At 55.2% G+C, this 20,678-nt stretch overlaps 1 protein-coding gene across 21 annotated transcripts in view; it reads left to right on the top strand.

Annotated features, from left to right (window-relative positions):
• The first annotated feature begins 3,922 nt into the window (after nt 1-3,922).
• CACNA1C (calcium voltage-gated channel subunit alpha1 C) overlaps nt 3,923-20,678 on the top strand; it is a 469,600-nt gene continuing 452,844 nt past the window's right edge. For 13 of the 21 annotated variants that reach the window (XM_067755977.1, XM_067755985.1, XM_067755974.1 and 10 more), the window contains exon 1: nt 4,306-4,963. In XM_067755977.1, the coding sequence (XP_067612078.1) occupies nt 4,915-4,963 (49 nt within the window). In that variant the 5' untranslated portion in view covers nt 4,306-4,914. Of the gene's footprint in view, nt 4,029-4,305; nt 4,964-20,678 lie in introns of those variants that run through there. The other 8 variants (XM_067755988.1, XM_067755990.1, XM_067755981.1 and 5 more) reach the window with 2 other exon arrangements.

Below are 20,678 nucleotides of genomic sequence, written 5' to 3'. Positions count from 1 at the left end.
GGCAGAAAATTTGAATCTGAAACGGAATATGGCGAAACTGGTAAACTTTGAAGGAATGACGCTTGTCTTCAGGTATGACCTTGACCTAAGGCCTCTCCAGGGGCAGAGCTCGCTCTGCAGGGCAGTATGAAGAGATGGCTGGGAGTGTCCTTCCGTTCAACAGCTCCACATGGCTGTTGAACGGAAGTCGTTTGGCAGGTTAATGACGGTCACCTCTCAGGAGGCACCGTTTTTGCGTAAGCCCCCGGTCTTGGCTTTGCCTGAGTTGGTATCCAGTTGTATTATGGGCACTGAACTCACTGTGAGGGTGGTGATGACTAGTGATAACTTCTCTACCCCCGGGTCTTGGAAAATTGCCTTTCCACAGCTCAGAAGATGGAGTGACTAAGCCAGGTCTGGTACCAAGGTGGAGTCAGTCAGAGGGCATTTGGGTTTTCTTCCTGAGAATGTAAATATTTGGAATGACTCCTGTCTGCGTGGCCTGTACTACTATTCCTGTAGATTTGATACGGGGAAGAGACTGCTGTAGGTTGACCCAAGGGTGTCCCTCTAACAGAGCCCTAGAATCTACAATCAGAACAGAACATCCAAGCGGGGAAAGTGGGGGAGGGGTGGCGGTGGGATATTCCATTGTATACACTGTATACATGTACCACATCTTCTTTATCCGTTCATCTGTCAATGGACATTTAGGTTGCTTGCCTGTCTTGACTATCGTGAATAGTGCTGCTATGAACGCTGGGGTGCAGGTATCTTTTCGAATTAGAGTTCTCTGGATACACGCCCAGGAGTCGGATGGCTGGATTATATGGTAACTCTATGCTTAGTTTTTTAAGGAAACTCCATACTATTTTCCATAGTGGCTGCTGTAATAATCTCTTACTGTTATCATTTAACCAACCTTTTCTGTTGGACATTTAGATTGTTTCCAAGTTTCTCACTCTTACAAATGAACTGTAATTAACAAATTCATTACCCTCTTAATTGCTTCCAAAGGATATATTTGTGGTCATTTAAGGAATCTTTTCCAGAGTGAATCAGGCACTCAACATACAGTGAGTGTCCCTATATACCAAGCATTATGCTTTGCACAAAGAAAAATGAACACAGTTCTCTCTCTGAAGACATTTAAGATGTAGCGGAAAGGGGGGTGGAGAAAAGGCACATCTGTATCCAGACATTACAGCACACACCACGCGGGAAGAGTGCACACACACAGCGGCCAGGGAGGGCAGAGGGGAGAGCGCCTTCACCAGAGAGTCAAATCACGCCACGAAAGATAGAAAGAGCCCCCTTCTCGGCTCCCACCATCTCCCAAACCCCCACTCGGAATTCAGGATGGTTTCCGTTTGTCACGTTGAGAATCTGTTCCCTGGAAAGGGAGCACTGAAGGCTGTGTTCCAAAGTTGGAAGCTGAGATATGGGTGCTCATTGCAAGACCAAATATTTTGGAAGTACCTTTCTCTGGAAGGGAAAGAACACGTTTCACAGCTGGAAAGAGAAGTGAAAAACGAAGCTAGAGAGGCATGAAGGTAATATTGACTTGCTAGATTTACACAGTGCCTACCCTGAGAAAAGCCTGGCTGCAAATCCCATCTGTGCCCCTGACACAGGGCACCCGCTCTCAGTTACCGGGCTCCCTGTGAATTCCCTGGGTCACACTTTGCAATCATTTTACTGTCACTTTAAACTGCTCGGTCCCCTGCCCTGCCCCAGCTGACCCTCGGTCACCCCTTTGAGCAGAGGATCATGGTACCAACACGTGTTTGGAGTCAGACCCTCCTGGGCTAAGTCCAGGCTCCGCAGTCTACCAGCTGGATGACTCTGGACACGTAAAATTTCTAAGTCTCAGTTTCCACATCTGTAAAACGGGGATAGTGATCACAACAGTAATACCAGCCTTACCCTTGTATTGAGGACTAAGGGAGATAACGGGGTAAAACACCTATCACAGCCCAGCGCACTCAGCAGCGTCAGCTACTGTTATTATTCCTGTAGTGCAGTATGTAAAGGGGGGCAAACTGATTTTAATATTAGTTTAAACAAACAGGTGCACGGGTCTCTGAGACACAGGCCTATGATGCACCCTAAAGCTAAATGGAAGCGATATTTGGATTTCTGTCGTTTCTGATTTTCTCTCTTAGCTTGAAAATTGAGGATGAACACACCAGCATGGTAAAGAGGCCAGATTTCTCTAGACCACTGTTCATAGTAGAATGAAGATAACGGATAAAGCCTATTGCGTCTCACAGGGGCCTTTGCATTTTAAGCTGGGGCCCAAACCCTTGGCCAAAGGAATGGGGCTGGAGCGGTGAGGTTTCAGACATGCACGAGGGTGCCGATGGAGGCATTTCGATGCAGGACTGGTGGGATCTCAGGTACTCACACGCTCATTCCACACATATTTATTAACTACCCTCTGCCAGACATTGTTCTATACACTTGACATTTACATCTCAGTGGGGAATACAGACACTAAACAATGCAATGAACGAATAAGTAGACCGTACAGCATGTGAGACAGGGATTAAACACCGATTAAAAAGTAGCGGAAGGGGAGATTGAGAGCGCTGGAGGGGCTGGTTGGGGGGGTCGTTCCAGGCCCTCCGCATATATCAAAGTCCGTGGGCTCTCAAGTCCCTGTTACAAAATAGTGTCGTTTGGTCCACCCACCCCGCAACTCGCGGTTCTGTATCCGCGGTTCTGCATCCACGGCTTCGCAACCCGCGGATACTGAGGTCTGAATGTACTAAGTACGGTCAGTGGTCAGGGTGAACCTCGCTGAGAAAGTGAGATTTGCGCAGTCTTGAAGAAAGTTAGGGGTTCATCAGGTGGGTAGCTGAGGAGAGGGCTGCAGGCAGTAGGGACAGCTAGAGCAAAGGGCTCCAGGGGTGTGTGTGTGTGAGAGAGAGAGAGAGAGGGAGAGGTGTTCCTGGAGAGTCTGGGGTACTGCTAGGAGCTAGTGAGGCTGGGGCAGTGGGAGACCAGTAGGGGAGGCCATAAGAGCAGCTGTACCCGCTGTTTCTGTGGGTCCCTGGAGGCTGCTCTGAGGACCTGGCTTTTACTAAGTGAACTGGGGACCTCTGGGGGGTTTGCGCAGTGCGGTGCTGGGACAGGTCCCTTTAGATGCCATATTGAGAAGATACCAAAGTAGGGGAGGGAGGGTAGACGCGGGGCAGCAGTCTCTGCGGGAACTCAGGTGAGGGACCACGTCGGCTCAGACCTCGGGGTAGCAACAGGGGAACTGAGAAGTGGTCACATGCACGATTCTTCAGGATTTCCCGAAGGACCAGATGAGAGGATGAGAGAGAAAGGAGTCAAGAACGACTCCAGGTTTTGGGCCCATCCGCTGAGATGGGGAGCTGCTGAGGAGCAGGTTTGGCACAGAGAATAGGGAGTTCGGCGTTTGGAAACGTTAGGTTTGAGATGTCCGTCCGCCTCCGAGCAGAGACCGAGAGCGCTGGGTAGCCTGGCGATCAGGAAGAGAGGTCTGGGCTGGACACACCGAGCTGGATGGGCTCCCCCGAGGAGGAGTGCGGATGGGGAGGGGGGGGTGGTCTGAGGGTAGGAAGCGGGGCGTTTTCCCAAGAGGGAGCTGTAGGCACCCCTGCCAGGGCTCAGGCAGCCCCGCTCTCAGGAGCCCGGACCTGCAGGGGGTGCCATGGACCTTCAGTGGCTGTCTGAGTGACTGGGAGGAAGGTTTGCTGCTCCGGGAAGGACAGGCGCTCAACAGATTCCCGCCGGAGTGGCAGAAATAATTAAGAGGAGAAGGTGAGGATATCCTGGTAGCACACGTGCTCGGCGGCCTCGGAGGAATTAAGAAAACCCGGGTCTATTAGTCTGCTCAGACATCTAGGCACCGCTGCCTCGCCAGGAGGCTCCGCCTCTCGGGCCCTCTCTCTCTGCCCCCGTCTCTCCGCATCCACGCCACTCGTGCAACCGCCCTGGTCGTAATCCACCAAACAGAGCCGTGGCGCCGCGGCTCCTTTTGCTGTTTCGCGCAGTGGCTCGATCCGCAGAGACTCTAGGTGGGCAGATGGCCCCCCCCCCCGGAGTTGCGCGCCAGAGGCCTCGCCGCCGAGGGGGCCGCGCAGGACGCGGGGGCCGGGGCGGGGCGCAAGGGGTGTGTCCGGGCGGCACGCGGGCCGAGGCGCGGGCGGCGGGGCGAGCGGGGTCTCGGGCCGGGCTCGAGTCGGCGCCGCGCGCCCCGCGCCGTGCGCCCCGCGCCGTGCGCCCGGCCCCGCGCGCCGCCGCCACATCTGGAAGCGTTCAGAGCGTCCGCCTGGGGCGCGCCGGGCGGGCGGGGCGGCGGGCCGCGGGGTGAGCGCCGCGCTTCGCGCTCCTGCCGGCGGCTCCCTCTCGCCGCCTCTGCAGAAACAGCTCCTGCCAGAGCGGCGCGCGGCGCGGCCCGGAGCGGCGGCGCCTTCCTGCCTCCTCGCCCTCGGGACTCGTCGGACCTTCGGCCAGAGGAAAGCGGAGCAGGGCCGGGGAGGACGCGCCGAGAGCGGGCGGAGACGGTTCAGGCCGGCGGCCGGCGGGCCTCTCCCGCCCTGGGGTCCGCGCTCCCCTCTCCCCTTCCGCCTCCTCTCGCTCTGCCTTCCCATTTATTTTTTCAAATGCTGTGGCCGCCAGAGGTGCGGCGCTGAATTCTTGGAAGGGGCCCGGATGTGCTGAGGATGCATTACAATTTCACTGAAGGAGGCAGTAGTGGAAAGGATCAGTTTTTGGTGTTTGATGCAATAATGGGAATCAGGTAATCATCAGAAGGGCAGAAGAGCGACTGCAGATCCACGGCTTCCTCGAATTTTGCACGAAAGCCGCCGGCCTCGGAGCAGGGATTAGTGCAGACCCGCTCGGGCGTGTTTGACATTTCTTCCTCTTTGTGGCTTCTCCTTTTCAAACAATTCTTGGTCCATGGTCAATGAAAACACGAGGATGTACATTCCGGAGGAAAACCACCAAGGTAAGGCTGGACCCCGCCGCCGCGCCCGCCGGCCTCGCCCGCGCGCCCCGCGGCCCCGGCCGGTCCCCGCCGCGCGTCCTTCTCCCTCAGCGGCCGGGGGCCCGCGAGACCCTGGCCGAACCGCGCGGAGCCCGAGCGGAAAATCCCCACCCCTCCCCCGCCCGCGCCCGCGGCCCCCGAGCCGCGCGTCCGGAGAATTCCGGGCGAGGGGAAAAGTTCCCAAGTGTCTGCTCCGGCCTCGCTGGCTCGCGCTCGCCGGGAGAGCCCGACTACCCGGCCGGCGACGCCCCAGCCCGGTGGGCCGGGGTCCTCGCCTCGCCCGGGCGCGGCTGGGAGTGCGCGCGCGCGCCCCGCACCAGGCCGGCCGGCGCCCCCGCCCGGGCAGCGCGCTCCAAGGGGGCGGCTTCGAGTCTTGGCGCCCCTCCCTTCCCCTCTCTCTCTCTCTCCCTCTCCCTGTGGACCGCCGCCCCCCCCATCTCTCTCTTTCTCTCTCTCTCTCCCTGTGTCCCTCTTCTCCGGCTCACCTACACCCACCCACCTCTTTGCGGCCGCTGACCCCCGCGCGCCTACGCCCCGTGTGTTCTTATTCGCACCCACATGTGGGCTAGCACCTGAGGATGTCAGCGTTTAGAATTCGGGCGGTGTGTGGGCTCTGCTTTTTCATGTTTTAAGGCAATAATAAAAGGGTGTGCCGAGCTCACGCGGCTGCACACTGTCGCCCAGTGTTTTCCCAGTATCTCCATCCTTGGCATCAAGTGTCAGCAGCTCCCCCTGAAAGAGGGAAAGGCTTTCAGGCAACTCCCCACTTCCTGGAAACTTTCTCCCTCACCGCCCCCCCCACCCCCGCCGCCCGTATTAACAAGTTATTATTTTTTGGCACTGCTCGGCAATTAAGATTATGATGGAGCAGAGAGGGACGGTTTTGCTGGAGTGTGGCCGCCTCCAGCTCCGTCTCTGCCTTCCCCGTGGCTTCCTCTGCCTCTGGGTGCAGGCTCTCTTGTCTCCCCGTTTCCCAAGCCTCCCTGTTTACACTCTTCCTTCCAATCTCTTCCTTCTCCATACCTGTCGCTGTTGGTCCTGCTACTTCCTGGGCATATCAAGAGATTCTCTGAGGACAGCCTGGTGGAGGGGTTGTCTCCATCCCTCCCTCTCCTTTCCAGCCTCCTCCCTCCCTAGGCCCCCAGCCCCACCGCTAGCGGGCAGAGCCCCCACCCTTTAGAGCCAGAGGCTGCCAAGCAGCTTCCCTGGTCTCCGTCCAACCTGAAACTCATCTCCAGCTTGGGCAGCAGTGGGGGAATTTGGGCCTCTTTTGGTGGAAGGATTGTGTCAAGGGTCGTGGGTTCTAGGGTGAGCCAGGGCTTTGGGGTCACAAGGGAAGCTCTGTCCCTGGATTTCTCTAGCCCGTGCCCCACCCCTACCTGTTCCCCTGTGCCCTTCCTGATGGAGTCGTGGATGGATTCAGAGGGAGGCCAGGAGGGACACAAAAGAAAGGGTGATGTTTGTGAACAGCAGGGATGACTTTCTCCCCTCCAGGCTCCCAGCTCAGTCCAGGCGGCCTTGAGGGGGAGAGCCCAGTGGCCACGTCCTCGCTGTCCCTGACAATGGCAGTGGCCTGTGGTCATGATTATTATTCACGTGGTGGTAATCCTCAGCAAATCCTGAACCGTTCGCAAGGCCTCTTCCCCGTGCAGGACAAACCCCTTCTGGCCCTTTCCTTCCTTCCTTCTGCCCCTTGGTGCCCCAGCGCGCCCCCCCACCCGTGTGCAGGGAGCAGACACTCAGAGTAGGAGCCACGGCCCCGCGAGGTCTGTGGGGAAGATGGAGGGGCCGGCAGCAGGGAGCATGGCCGGGCGCCGCCTTCCCAGCCACACGCCACAAACACTATGGCAACCTGGATCCCATTTCTCTCCCTTGAAGCCGCAGTGATTATATAATTCACAGAGCAGTTTTGCCTCCTTTCCCGGATGCGGTTCTCAGGTGTAAGAGCCCCAGGACCCCGGCCTCCGCTCCACCTCCCCGCGCCCTGTCGTTGGCATGGCTGGGTCTTCCTGGGGCAGGAGGGGAGGAGGGTGACGGAGGTGGGTGGGCAGACCTGGAGAAGCAGGGACGTCTGCCGGAAAGGGGTTGCTGTGGCTTCATAACTAATGGGGCGATGAAACGTACCCAGGGGTAGGGTTTCAGGAGCAGAGAGGGAAGAGGGAGCATTGCGCCGGGTGGTGACGGCGGAGTGCAAGGCTGGAGAAGTTGCCCGGGGCGGGGGTTACATCTTCCTCTTCCCGACAGACTCGAGTAGCTCAGTGCAAGGCCTTTTGCCCCAGTTTTGCAGTGGGGTGTGTGTGTGTGTGTGTGTGTGTGTGTTGGGGGTCGGGGTGTGGACACGGGGGTCAGCACGTTGGAACAGCCGCAGGTTCCCTGAGGGCTGGCCCCCCACCCTGGGTTCAGGCAGCGAGGGGCTCGTGAGCCTCCCCTCACCTCCAGCACCCCATCTGCTCTGGTCCCACACCAGCCTCCCGCTTTTCGGGGCTGATTTTCCATTGCAGCCTCCAGCTAGCAAATGAGTTTCTTAATAGTCAACCATTTAACAAATAAAACATCAGAACGTCCCTTATCTGCTGGAGACAAGGCAGAGGGGGAAGCGCGTTCTGGGAGTGGAAGACACGTTGTGCTTTTCTTTTCAGAGCACTGCTTAGCGATGCAGCAGAACGGTTATTATCATCATAGTAAAGTAATAATAGTCATGATCGGTGGTCAGAGAGCGCTGTTACTGCACCTCAGCTTGCACAGGTTGAAGAAGGCACGACATTAGCTGCTGCTTCTTGGGTTCTGCATGGAGGAGCCCAGAGAAACAGGGCTCTTGGGGTTCCAGATACTGTTCCTAATACTGTTCACATACTTTCCAGGCTATCAGAGTACTATACAATAGAATTTATTACAAGAATCAGTTGTCCCTTATTTCCATGGAGCACATGCCAACAGTATTTAGATGTGCACACGCGCACTGAATAAGGAAAAGCTATTTTAAATAGATTGCACAAGAGCCTAGAGCCCTTTGGGGACCCGGTGCGTAGCAGACAGGAATACTGGTGATGCAGCCCTGACACCGTGGCACGTCGGTGCCTCGCCTTGGGTGAACGGTTCTCTACAGGTAGATGCTGCAGGTACAGTAGATGGTGAGCCGTTGGCCCCTGAGTCTCGGGGGTGACTTGGGACTCTTCCTTCTGTTTTCTCTGTGATTTAAAACTGCCCGAGGTGGTTTCTTCTGGGTGTAAGACAGATGCAGAAGGAGACGCAGGGACGTCCTGGGTGGGGGTCTTTGCATCCGCACCTCCTAGCGCGGGCCTTGACGCTTGACGGATGAATGCAGCCCCCAGACCAGAGGGGGTGTGCTTTCTGCCTCTTCCAGGAGGTGGCGCCCCAGGGCTTGGGAGTCAGGAGGGGCACCTGCGGGGCTGGGCAAGGGGGCCGAGGCTCCGCAGGGCACTCCTTGCTGCTGTGCCTCGGTCTGCGTGCCTGCCCCAGGGCGCAGGCCTCCGAGGACCAGAGTGCCCGCCGCGCGCACACCAGGGGCCCCCGGCACGACCCGCCCTCGCCGACCTCTCACCCTCTCTCCGGTAACGAACCCACTTTGGATTCGCCCTCCTGCCGCAGCCTCGCCTTGATCTCCAGCACAGGCCGCATCCTGCTTGCCTGAACCCGTTACGCCCTATATTAACTTCCTCCCCGTATTAATTTTCTCACCAGGGCTTGGTAACCAGAGGGGCCCGGGGGTCCCAGGCCCAGCCTGGGGCCAACCTGGAGTGTGGGAGCTGGAAAGCCTGGCCGGTAGGGTTGCAGAGCTTGTCAGCTCAAAGGCAAGGAGACATTTTCCTAACTTTATTAGGGGAAAAACACAACAACAACTGGGTACACGTCACAGCTGTTTACGAATCTGGCTGCTCCCATGCTGGGTAATGGCAGCAGAGCTCCCGAGACCTGGGTTAGGAAGTAACTGAGATTTGTTCTAACTTTCAGTGCTGTGTTCCAGCTCCCGGGGGTTTCTTTTCTATCCCTTTCTTCGCTCCGCTTTCTCGGTTGTTGTAGCGAGTTCCTGGGTCCGAGAGCCCTGGCCGTGGAGGAGCTGAGAATGTGTGGGCGTGGCTGGAGCACCCTCGTCCTGTCCCTGGGAACCTCCTGCTGGGGTCTGCCATGTGGTGGTGACCAGTCGGCCAGTAGCATCCCGCTGGTCCCCGTGGGGACTCTGGAATCTGCGCTCTGCTTTCGAAATCGGCAGATGACTTTATTTTCCAGGGTGGACTAAAGAAAGCTGATGGACTGTTTGGGAAATACCTGGAGACTTAGCAACCACAGCACTGAGCGAGGTAATCGCACTGATTTAGCTCCTCCTAGGTTCTGTCCCCACGGTTGCCTAAGTTGATGGTGGGCTGTGCAGAGGAGAGCCGAAGACTGATTTAAAAAAAAAAAAGCCACGGGGAATTGTGCAAAATATCATGGGGTGAATATTTGACGACATAAGTGCTAAACGTTCTGATAATGAAACAACACTGCCAGCCATGGCTGTCATTATTAAAATAATTTAGTAAACACCTGTTTACATGAACCTCAAGGTTAGGTACTGTACAAAACAAGTAAAAATGACAGGACGCCCCTGGGAAAACGGAGGGCCTTCAGCACTGTTTCGGAGCCGGGACGCAGGGACTACCCCGCATCCCTGGGGGGGACGCAGAATGGGGGCTGACGTGACTCCTGTGTGTGTGTGGCTCGGGTCCCAGATGGGGTGCCCATTGCTTAAGGCCAGGCCTTGACCTGGGGCCCCGGGGGCCTCGCTGCCTCCTTGCCGTGGGCAGGGGACCCGGGAGGCACAGCTGTGAGCGGGCCTCAGGGGCCGCAGGAGGAGACCCAGCTCCCTGGGGTATCTGGGGGAGCGTGGGGCACACAGCCGCTACTTGTGGAACTGAGTTAATCTAAGTGGGGATCCACGGGACAGAGGAGGGCAGTTTGGGCCCGCAGGTCAGGAGGGAATCAGAGGTTGAAAATAGGCCCTCACTTCCCCGGAGATGCTGGGGACTTGGCATTGGGCAGAGGTGAGGCAGAGGGGGCCAACCGGCCAGAGCTCGAAATCCCACGGTCCCTTCCCCCAGGCCCCAGCCAGGCCGCCACCGCATGGCCGCTTCACCGTGGTGCTCAGGTGCTGTGCGTGTGTGTGTGTGTGTGTGTGTGTGTGTGTGTGAGAGAGAGAGAGAGAGAGAGAGAGAGAGAGAGACGGGGCAAGGAGGGGGCGGTTCCACACTCATGTTCTCTGAAGGGTTGTCAGGCAGACCTAGAGTAAATGCGTCCCTTCGGGAATTTACTCTCTAGGATCAGGAGGTTTTATGGGCAAAGGAACCTGAGGAACAAACTCCGTTTCCAGTTGAGAAGACAGGCTCCTGCAGGGTCACCCAGGAGGGGCGGGACTGGAACCCGGCCTCGGTTCTCCGCCCTCCTGCCACCTCTTGACGTGCGTGGTGCACGCTGGTGCTCTGAACGCATCGACCGGTGTTTCTGGGTAGCCTTTGCCTGGTAACCCGCTTACCCTCTCCGCCGGCCTCCTCTGCCGACGCTGCCTTTGTTCTGGTTGAAGTCATGTCTGAGGTATTAGGTTTGGAAACAGAGCTGGGGGCTGCCTCTCACTGGGAGGATTGAAGAGTCATCTTAGACAACAGGGTAAAGGTTCATACGTGTCCACAGGAAACCCCTGCAAAACTCAGATCACTGTTCTGTCTGCGAACGGACGTGCCTCCAGGCCTTTTTATTTGCTCACTTCCTTTCTGCCCCAGTCAGGGCTCATTTCGGCCCCTGAGGGAGAGGCCAGGCTGGGCTGTCGGGCTGCCTTGGGGAGGGGTTGGGGGCTGTTTGTGGACCGGCAGACTTTGCATAGAAACCACAGGGCGGGTGGACGTGCAGGTGAACTGCAGGTAGAACAGGTAGAAAGCCCGGGGCGGTCAGGCTGCCGCGGCCAGAGGCCAGGCTGCCCCCGAGTCTACCAAGGTGTGGGAACAAAGACTCCCCTGCTCCCTTGTCTGGGCTGGTCCCCTAGGACCCCTCCTCTTCCCGGGACATATTTAGGTAAGGAGAGACCTAAATTCGGCATGGGAAAGGGATCATCTGGGGCCTCCTTCCGACGTTCCCACCATCCCCAAGCCTTTGGCATCTGACCTGATGCTCCCAGAGACCGGAAGGCCTGTGAGGCTGACCTGGTCTCTAGCTTTAAGACAGGGCCTGCGCCCGACTCACTCTCGGAGGTGTAGCCTCTGAGATCCCTGGAGGAAGCCACCATCGCAGAACACAGTGTTGCCACAATTTCATGAAATATTCAAGCTGCCCATTTGCCAACAGGGGTTTCTTTTAATACACTCGGCTACGCGTGGCGCTGCCCGCTGGAAACTAGCTGAAGGGAAAATAAAATAATCTTGTCTCCTGTCTTTTAGAGAAGCAAGCCAAAATCCAGACAGTAAACGAATGTTCTTCCCCGTATTGCCTGTGGGCAGAAATGTTGAGAAATGTTGACTTGATTACTCAATTAAGCTCTATTTACTTTGTAACCATTGTGTCATGTTCAGTCATTTATATATTTTTCTCCTTCCAAAATAAGCCATGTTGGGCTAAAACCTTTCAAAGGTGTTAGTTAGCAAAAGTAAAGAAAAAAAAAGAAAGAAAGAAAGAAAGAAAAGTAAATAAGGCCACACCTAGAAGATGACTTGGGTCGCAGTCTTTGACTCTCTCTCTGAGCGTTTCGAAGGAGTCAGGTCTCCTGCTTTTCATCCGTAGAATGGAGACAGTGATCCTTAGCCCGCCGGCTTTGGCTTTGCAGGGCGGCCGCGAGGCTCCGCATGGGAGGGCGAGTGTAAATCACTGCATGGTGGCAGCTCTTCTGAGCTCTTCTTGAGTCAGCGGGGTCCCAGGACTGTGGGACCAGCCTGAGGGTCAGGACCCCGGGAGGCAGGGCTTCCTCACGGCCTTGGCACGTGGTCCCCGCCTGCAGCCTGAGGCCCGGGGTTCTGCCTTCTGAACTGGCCAGAAGTCCTCTGCTGGTCCAAACATGCGAAGATAGGGCCACTGAGAGCAGGACGCAGCCTGGCGGGCCACTCAGGCTGTCCTCACTTTCCAACATGAATTCCCCAAACCTAAACGTCACTCCTCGGTACGGGAGGACAGGCTGCCTGGCAAATAGAACTTTGCTTCAAATGTAAACCTTGGCTTTGGAAAATAAACTACTTTTTAAAGGTACACAGCAAAAGTGCTGGTAGTCTGTAGGTAACGGGAGGGAGCAGCTCCATCCGGCATCTTAAGACACCAAGCAAAATAGGAAAGGGCTTTAATTTCACACCTTAAGTGACAGACTAGCCTTTAGTTTCCTGAAGCAAAAACAATCTCATCGTCAAAAAGCGTGCTGGGAGGGCTTCCCTGGTGGTGCAGTGGTTGGGAGTCCGCCTGCCGATGCAGGGGACGTGGGTTCGTGCGCCAGTCCGGGAAGATCCCACATGCCGCGGAGCGGCTGGGCCCGTGAGCCATGGCCGCTGAGCCTGCGCGTCCGGAGCCTGTGCTCCGCGACGGGAGAGGCCACAACAGTGAGAGGCCCGCGTACCGCAAAAACAAAACAAAACAAAACAAAAAGCGTGCTGGGAAACGTGCGTTTCAGTTTGCACCTTGCTCCCCTCGACACCCGCCTCCCAGCCTCTGGGCCTGTGACCTACGGGGCCGACCACGTTTTTATTTTTATTTTAAAAATAATCTGTACTGCAGGGCAGCGTCCATCGTTTTGTATTTGTAGACGGGGCAGAGGCAGTAGCTGCCACGTACCGGACGTCAGCGTGTCCAGCATTGCGTCCTACGCCCGTCCTACGGGTGGGTATTAATGACATGTTTCAGACGAGGAAACCAAGGACCCGTGGTCTTGAGTAACGTGGCCAAGGGCATCCAGACGCTGTTGGAGCCGGGAATTAAGTTCAGGTCTGTGGGACTTCCCAAGCATGTGCTGTCTCGCTTCTCTCTCCACGTGGGGCTGAGGAAAGATGACCTTGAGCCAGCCTGGCGGAGCCTGGCTTGGATTTGCTCTGTGAAAGCTCCGGCTTCTGCTGGTCACTGTGGTGGACAAGTAGCGGAACGCTGCTTCTGCCCCGTGGTCGCTCCACACGCCTCCCCTCCCGCCTCCTCCTCTAGCTGTGCATTTGTCCCTGAGGTTCCTGCCTGGACCCTGCTTGGTCCTCAGATCCCAGTGGGGACCTCCATCTGTCCAGCCTTGGCTTTGAGATGACCGCTTCGTGGCGGGGCCTCGCTTCACCACGTTCTTGGAACGTCTTCCCAGTAACTCCCTCCTGGAAGTAAGGCCCTCCATTCTCCAACGAGGTTCTCATGAGCTCGGGGCCCGTCCTTGCAGGCTGAGCACCCTGACTGCATGCGTTATGCATTTATCGATTTTTAAAGGACATCTTGGTGGAGATATAGTTCACTTACTGTGAAAGATACATTTCACATACCTTTAAATTGTACAGTCCAATGAAGTTGAGTATGTTTACGGGGCTGTGCAACCATCACCACTGTCCAGTTCGTGCATGTTTTCATCATCCCGAAGAGAAACCCCGTACCCCCTGGCAGTCGCTCCCCATACCCGCTCCGACCCCTGTAACCCCGAGTGACTGTGGATTCTCGTGCGTCATGACAGTAACCGAATTGATGTTAATTTGGTCACTGGGGCTCACCTGTGTCGCCTCACTGAGGGCAGCGTATTCCCTGCGTTCAGATCTAGGTCTTTTGTGACAGTTCACCTGATAAATGCCACGTGATAAATGTTGCAGCTAAAAGGCAGCACATGAGGTTAGTTAGGGACCCGGGTGTCGTTCGGAGCTGAGGTCAAGCACTTTCTTTCAGTGACATGAAAAGTGATTTTAAGATTTATTTCTTTTAACTATCTCAGCAAAGCTAAGTCTGTAAGTCACATCTACTGGTAGTTGAAGATGTGAATTATGACCTTTAAAATTTCTTTTATTATGAAATATATAAAACAAAATTTTCAATTTTAACCATTCTTAAGTACACAATTCAGTGGCATGAATTACATTCACAGTGTTCTACAACCATTGCCAGGCTATTTCTAAAACCCTTTCTTCACTCCAAACAGAAACTCTGTAACCTCTAAGTAACGACTCCCCATTCCTCCCTCTCCTCAGCCTCTGGTAACATCTAGTCTACTTTCTGTTTCTATGAATTTGCCTATTCTGGATATTTCATATAAGTTGAATCACACAGTATTTGTCCTTTTGTGTCTGGCTTATTTCACTTGCATGGTGTTTTCAAGGCTCGTCCACGGTGTATCATGGGTGGCAGAACGTCATACCTTTTCATGGCTAAATAATATTCCACTGTGTGAACTGACCACATCGTGCTTATCCATTTGTCAGTTGATGGCCACTTGGGCTGTTTCCACCTTTTGCTACTGTGGATAATGCTGCAGTTCCCCTGATAAATGAACCACGTGATAAATGACGCAGTTAAAAGGAAGCACGTGAGGTTGGTTAGTTAGTCCGAGTATCTGAGTTCCTCTTTTCAGTTCTGTAGGGTATAGACCCAGGAGTGGAATTGCTGGGTCTGAATTACGGCTTTTTGGTTAGAAGAGCCCATTTCCTTGTGTGGCTCCTCCCCCAGTAGAATCCTGTGTAGACGAGGATATCGGATCAAGAAATTCCACTGTGGCGGTAGTGAGGGTCCAGTCTGTCCCCTGGGCTCCCAGGGCCGGTGTCAGAATTTTTACTTTAATTAGGTGTTTAACAATCCAGCGCTGCTGGAGGAGTAACTGATGCTTCCCCCCTTCCCCAAATAATGAAGGTGTCCACATCCAGTTCAGCGCTCACCTTCCTGCCACCTGGGCTTTGTAACGGCAGGAAACAGGTATTTGGCAAGACAGAGCTATTTGATCTGTCTTTCTGTCCCCGTCTGCCCGTCCGTAGTCCAGGAGTGCCCACGCCTGGGAACCGCGAGGACCCCGGGAGAGGATGGATGCCGTGTGGCCGGGTGAGACCCCCCATGGCCCTGCTTCTGCGCTGGTGGAGGGGCAGCGTGGCCAGGAGGTAGCTGGTGAGGGGCCTCTGTCTCCAGCCCGGGGGCTGCCTGGGGGGAAAGCCGGGCCCAGGGCTGTTGCCTGCTCCTCACACAGCTGCAGTCTAGGCGAGGGAGGGAAAGGTGTGTGAGGAACAGGGGACACCCGGGGAGGGAGTCAGGAAATCGGGAGGAGGGGAAGGCGACAGTAACACTTGGTGGCCCCTTGGGGAGATGGAGGACCAATTAGTGACTCAGGAAACCCTTTCAAACTGGGGGTGGCTATTTCTTCCAATAATTGTTGTGTCTGAAAGTAATAACTTCATTTTATTTTCTGATTGTTTTAAAATACCTTTTAAATCCTCTTCACATCTACTGTATCAGCAGTTTGTTTTTTTTAAACCCATTGAAGTAATGGGACGAGTTTTATTATTTCCATTTTTTCAGATAAGGAAACCTGGGCTTAGAAAATTTGAACAACTTGCCTGGTTAGGGAAGCTGTTGACAGAATAGTGTATGGTAGACTTTCTCTTCTGTTTACCTAGGTGGGCTCCTCTGTGTTCTGCCATTTATTCCTACAGGAGCCCTACTAAGGTTAGACGGCTTTCTGGGCCAGAATAGCTAGAAGCCCTGTCCCCTGGTCTGGGCTCCTCCTGTAGCCTGACTGTATCATCTGTCGGGGCTCCGTGTCCTGACCCAGGCCCAGACCTCCCGCCTCGTGGCTGCCGAGCTGCTCTTGCTGCCCAGCTCCCTGATTGGCGGGTTCTGCTGGGGCGTGTGTGCGTTCTTTCTTAGATTAGCAGAGGTGAGCGTGCTAAGACGGAATGCAGGTCAGGCCCTTTGCGGGCCGATACACTTAGTTTAATCCAACTTTTAGTAAATCCCCCTCTTGTGGGCTCTGCCTTCCCATCCCCTCCCTGGTCCTGCTCACAGGTGTGTCCTGGCCGCTGTCCAGAGCTGAAATGTTGCACAGTGTATCTCCAAGGTCAAAGCCTCTGTCACCGTGTCTAGCTGCCCAAGACGTCCTGGGGTTCTGAGCTGCACATCCGAGGGCATTACAGTGACTCAGATGTCACATGTGGTCTGCAGTGGAGAAGATTCTGCGCCTCTGTTTTTCAGTCATTTAAAAGGCAAAGTTTCTGACCTGTGCCCAGCTCTCTGAAAGATCAGGAGATGGGGAGCCTTTTCTCAGGATAAACTGACTGTGAAATGCCCTGAAAATGGGGAATCTCATGCCAATTTTGGTGAAAACAGTCCTAAGTTGGCTTTCCCCTCCCAGAATTGGGGCAGTTAGTCATTCTCACCATGTTTTGGGCATCTGCTCTGGGTAAGGCAGTCTGCTCACAGGATCGCTGGATCCAAGGAGACCTTCAGGGTGGCGGCCCCTCAGCTGTCCCATCCTTTGGGGAGTGTGTGGTCCAGTAGGAAGAAAGATGCACAGATACCCACAGCTGAAATAACGGGCAGAACATGCTTGACGTCACAGGGAGACAAAGACGAAGGGCTCACGGGGTAAAGAAGGAGGGGGTACACTCAGATGGAGTAAATGGAGAAAGCACATAGGACGGGGCTGACAGAGCTGAGCCTTGAAGAGTGGGCAGAAACAGGGTAGAGAGGAGGGCTCACGTTCCCAACAGGAAGCACGGTGGTGACAGCCTCGTGCACTGGATTTTAAAGGAATGGGGAGTGGAGTTTGCTTAGCGCACAGGCAATGTGTGGGGAGGAGTGGAGAGAAGGCCGGAACGGCAGGGTAAGGGAATGTGTGGATAGCCCTCACAGAAGGCTGGAGTTTGCATCCCATTCGGTTTCGGTGGGCTGCTCCAGTCCATCTGCAGTGTTCGAGCCAGGGGAAGGTGGACCAGAACTGCTCTTCCAGGAGCCTCGTCAGGTGGCAGGGTAGAGGGTGAAGGGGTGGTCTGAGACCACAGGTGGACGGACAGTTCCCAGGCTGTTGCCATCGTCCAGGCGAGAGAGAAGAAGGGGTTTTCTCTACAAAAGCTGGAGGGCAAGAAAGCCCTCTGTCTACGTAGGAAGGGTTATCTAGATGGGAACGGCTATCTAGGTGGGTGGGGCTATCTAGGTGGGAGGGGTTATCTAGGTAGGTGGTGATATCTGTGTGGGTGGGGCGATCTACATGGGAAAGGCTGTCTAGGTGGGGAGGGTTACCTAGGTGGGAGGGGCTATCCAGGTGGGAGGGGCTATCCAGTGGGAGGGGCTATCTAGGTGGGAGGGGCTATCCAGGTGGGAAGGATAGAGGGTGGATTTGGAGGGCTAACGGAGAGATACCCAGCATACGTGCAGGATTAGAGTTCATTGAAAGGTGATATTTGAAGCTGTGGAAATGGATGAAATTATTAGGGAGAGAGAACAGAGGGAGGGGACGACGTAGGGCTGAGGACGTTGGAGCAGGTAAAACAGGAGACAGAGCCAGAGGGGCCCGGGAGGGAGGACAGCCTTGCGCCCGAGGGGTCGTGGAGGGCGAGGGGAGGCCACTGCTGTCAGCGTCAGGTGGGGCGGTGGGGAGGGGAGGTGGGAACCGAGAGCAGTCCCACTGGATGTGACGACCTGGTTCTCAGGGACCTTGAGAGTCGGCTCGGGGCGACTGCCGTGCAGTCAGACTGCGTGATGCCGAGAGTGGCTGGCGGGCAGTGGGGGCACGTGAGGGCCACTCTTCCAGGAGTTTCGGCTGTGAGTGGGAAAAGAGGAGATGGATTTGTTGGCACAGGAGAGAGTGGGAATGGATGGGCGGGGGGCTGTGGATGAAGCAGATGTGGACCAAGGCAGTAGGCAGTGGGGTAAGGACAGGAGGGGAAGGATTAGCCCCAGCTGAGGAGACGGAATTCTGTTCTCAGGGACAGACCTGAGCAGGTTGGCAGAGCGTGAGAAGCTGTGGAGTGCTGTTGGGGGGTGGGCGTGGCTGAAAGGGGAGGTATTAGGGGTCTGGGGGAAGAGAGACCTGCCTCTGGTGTTCCCACTCTACCTCCCCACCCCAGTCCACACCAGCCGAGCTTCCCGGCCTAGGGTGTGAGCCCTCTGGAGGACTGGCTAGCCTTCGTGAAGTGCTCAGCTCTGTGACTTTGTATCCTTATAATTATATCAGAATATCACGTTTCTGTTACAAACCCCTGGAATATCTCAGACTGGACCCCATTTGAGCTTGGCATGCCTGGACTTCCCTGTCATCAAGGCAGATATCCTGGATGTTTAAGGAAAGGACAGTAACATTCTTTGGGTGCCTTGGGGATGTCCCCTGCTGGTGGCATTGAGTTTACTCTCGGTCCAGGAGGAGTTGATGCCAGGAGGCACCAGCAGAGACTCTGGTTGTGAGGGCAGAGCGGGTGGACTGGAGGGCCTCTCCCAGAGGCAGGGGGGACGGCGGCTGCGGAGCTGGGGAGGCTGGGCCCCTGTACTTCCCCGGCGTCCTCCCGGCAGGGGAATGTACCGACAGCCCCAGGCCCCAAGTCCCGCCCCTGTTCTCCAGCTCCTGCACCCACCCTCCACCGCCTACACGTGGGATTGCACCTGACCACAGGGTGCGATACCTGGGGAGGGGTGAGACCTTTACCTGGAAGCCATTTTCGCTGCCTGTCTTGGCTCGGGAAGTGGCCCAGCCGCCATCTGCCTGCCCGGAAGCAGTGTGCCATGGCGGCCTTCTGGGGCCTGGTGCCCTGTCCACCTGTGGGGCCCCATCTGGATACCTACCTGCAGAGTTTGGCCTTACTCTGATGAACCTCGAGGGCAGCGCTGACCCCAACCCGAACTGTTGCTGGGTCTGGGCCACAGAATGCTCTGGTTCCCCTTTCCTACTCCAGGGAAACTGAGGCAGAGTGTCGGCTGCAGAAGGATCTCTGAGTCTGATGCCCAGGCCTCCTCAGTGCCAGCCAACGCGTCCCAGGCCTGGACCTTTGGAGTTTGGCTTGGCTTTGGTAGAATGGAGGAGGAGAGGAGAAAACCTCCAACACAAAGATGCTCTTGAGGTGGATGAAGTGACGGAATGGGCCTGGTGTCCTGGAGGGGGAGACCCCTGGAGACATCACAGGATGAGGTCTCGTTCACGCCCGCTTGGCCGTGGGTGGGCACAGGCCGGTGCCTCCCGAGTGGTTACAGTTAGGTCATGGTCTGAAAGGAGAGGGGGTGAAATGGCAATAAAGGTCACCTGCTCACGTTTACAGCCCCAGAAGTGAATGAACAGAAACTCTGAACTGGAGACTCTTAGGGAAAGGTTCCTCGAGCACCTGGGGGCCAAGCTTACGAGTTCCTTGGGAAGGATCTGCATGTGGTATGTGCAGGTACGGGGTGTCTCAAGCTGCAGGTGTGTCTGGGCGCCAGGAGACCCGCGTGTACAGGTACCTCTGCCTCTTGCTTCGGTGTTTTGTCGCATCACTTCCCTTCCCTGTGTCTGGGGATCTGTATCCACTCTCCCCAGCCCTCCAACTGAGAATCTGTTTATTCTTTTAACCCCACTTATAAATGACTATGACTTAAATATTGCAAAGGGATTAAGTGAAAGACAGCAAGAGAAAACTTTGTGAGTGTGGTCCTATGCATACTGTCAGCGGTGTGGGGAAATGGTAGTGTAGGCTCAAATGCATAAGGAGTATTTATTTCTGAGCTAAGTTTTTTCTAAGAAAGAATGTCTTGGGGGAGGGGCAGGAAGAGTACAGAATAGCCCTGCTCCATGGTTTTGAAACTAGTAGCATAGAAGAGAGGCTTTGGGCTTCAACTGCGTGGAGATGTCCCTGTGTCTCCATAGCCTTGTGTACCAAGTGATTTGAGAAAATAGTAGCATAGAAGAGAGGCTTTGGGCTTTAACTGCATGGAGATGTCCCTGTGTCTCCTTAGCCTCTTGTGTACCAAGTGACTGAGGGGGGCTTGAATTGGGGTGCTTTACACACCACACAGTAGGTGTGACTAAGAAGACACCTGCTTCCAAGAAAGTCTTTGTGAAGAAGCCTTATTGCATCTTGCATTCTTTTCCTTCCTTCTGGTTTCTTTCCTTAACACTGAAGCACATGTTTTATAGTGTTTTGGGCAGTGGTCTATAGTGGTAAACTTCCTCAGTCTTTGAAGCTGTTTTTCTTTTTCTTTCTCTCTTCCTCCCTCCCTCCCTCCCTTCCCTCCCTCCCTCCCTTCCCTCCCTTCCCTCCCTTCCCTCCCTTCCTCCCTCCCTCGCTCCCTCCCTTCCCTCCCTCCCTCCCTTCCCTCCCTTCCCTCCCTCCCCTCCTTCCCTCCCTCCCTCCTTCCTTCCTTCCTTCCTCTCTCTCTCTCTCTGTCTCTGTCTCTGTCTCTCTCTCTGTCTCTGTCTCTCTCTCTCTCTCTCTCTCTTCTCCCTCTCTCTCTCTCTCCTCTCCCTCACTCATGAATGATGGTTTCGTCAGGTACACAATTCTGTGTGAGCTCCTGTCTTCTTTCAGCTGTTTGAAGATCGTGCATTGTCTTCTGGACTCTATTGTTGCTGACGAGAAGTCTGCTGTAAGTCCAAGCCACGATTCTGATTTTTAAAAGATACTCACTTTGTCTTTAGTCTTACGTAGTTTCACGATATTGTGTTAATACATTAATTTAAAAAAAATCTTGCTTGTGACTTGGTGAGATACTTCAATCTAAGGATTTGTATCATTACCAGTTCTGGAACATTCTCAGTTAT

The sequence above is a fragment of the Pseudorca crassidens genome, chromosome 11 (assembly GCF_039906515.1).
Source record: "Pseudorca crassidens isolate mPseCra1 chromosome 11, mPseCra1.hap1, whole genome shotgun sequence".
NCBI classification, from domain to species: domain Eukaryota; kingdom Metazoa; phylum Chordata; class Mammalia; order Artiodactyla; family Delphinidae; genus Pseudorca; species Pseudorca crassidens.
The sequence above is the reverse complement of the archived record's forward strand: the minus strand, read 5'-3'. Positions and strand labels throughout refer to the sequence as shown.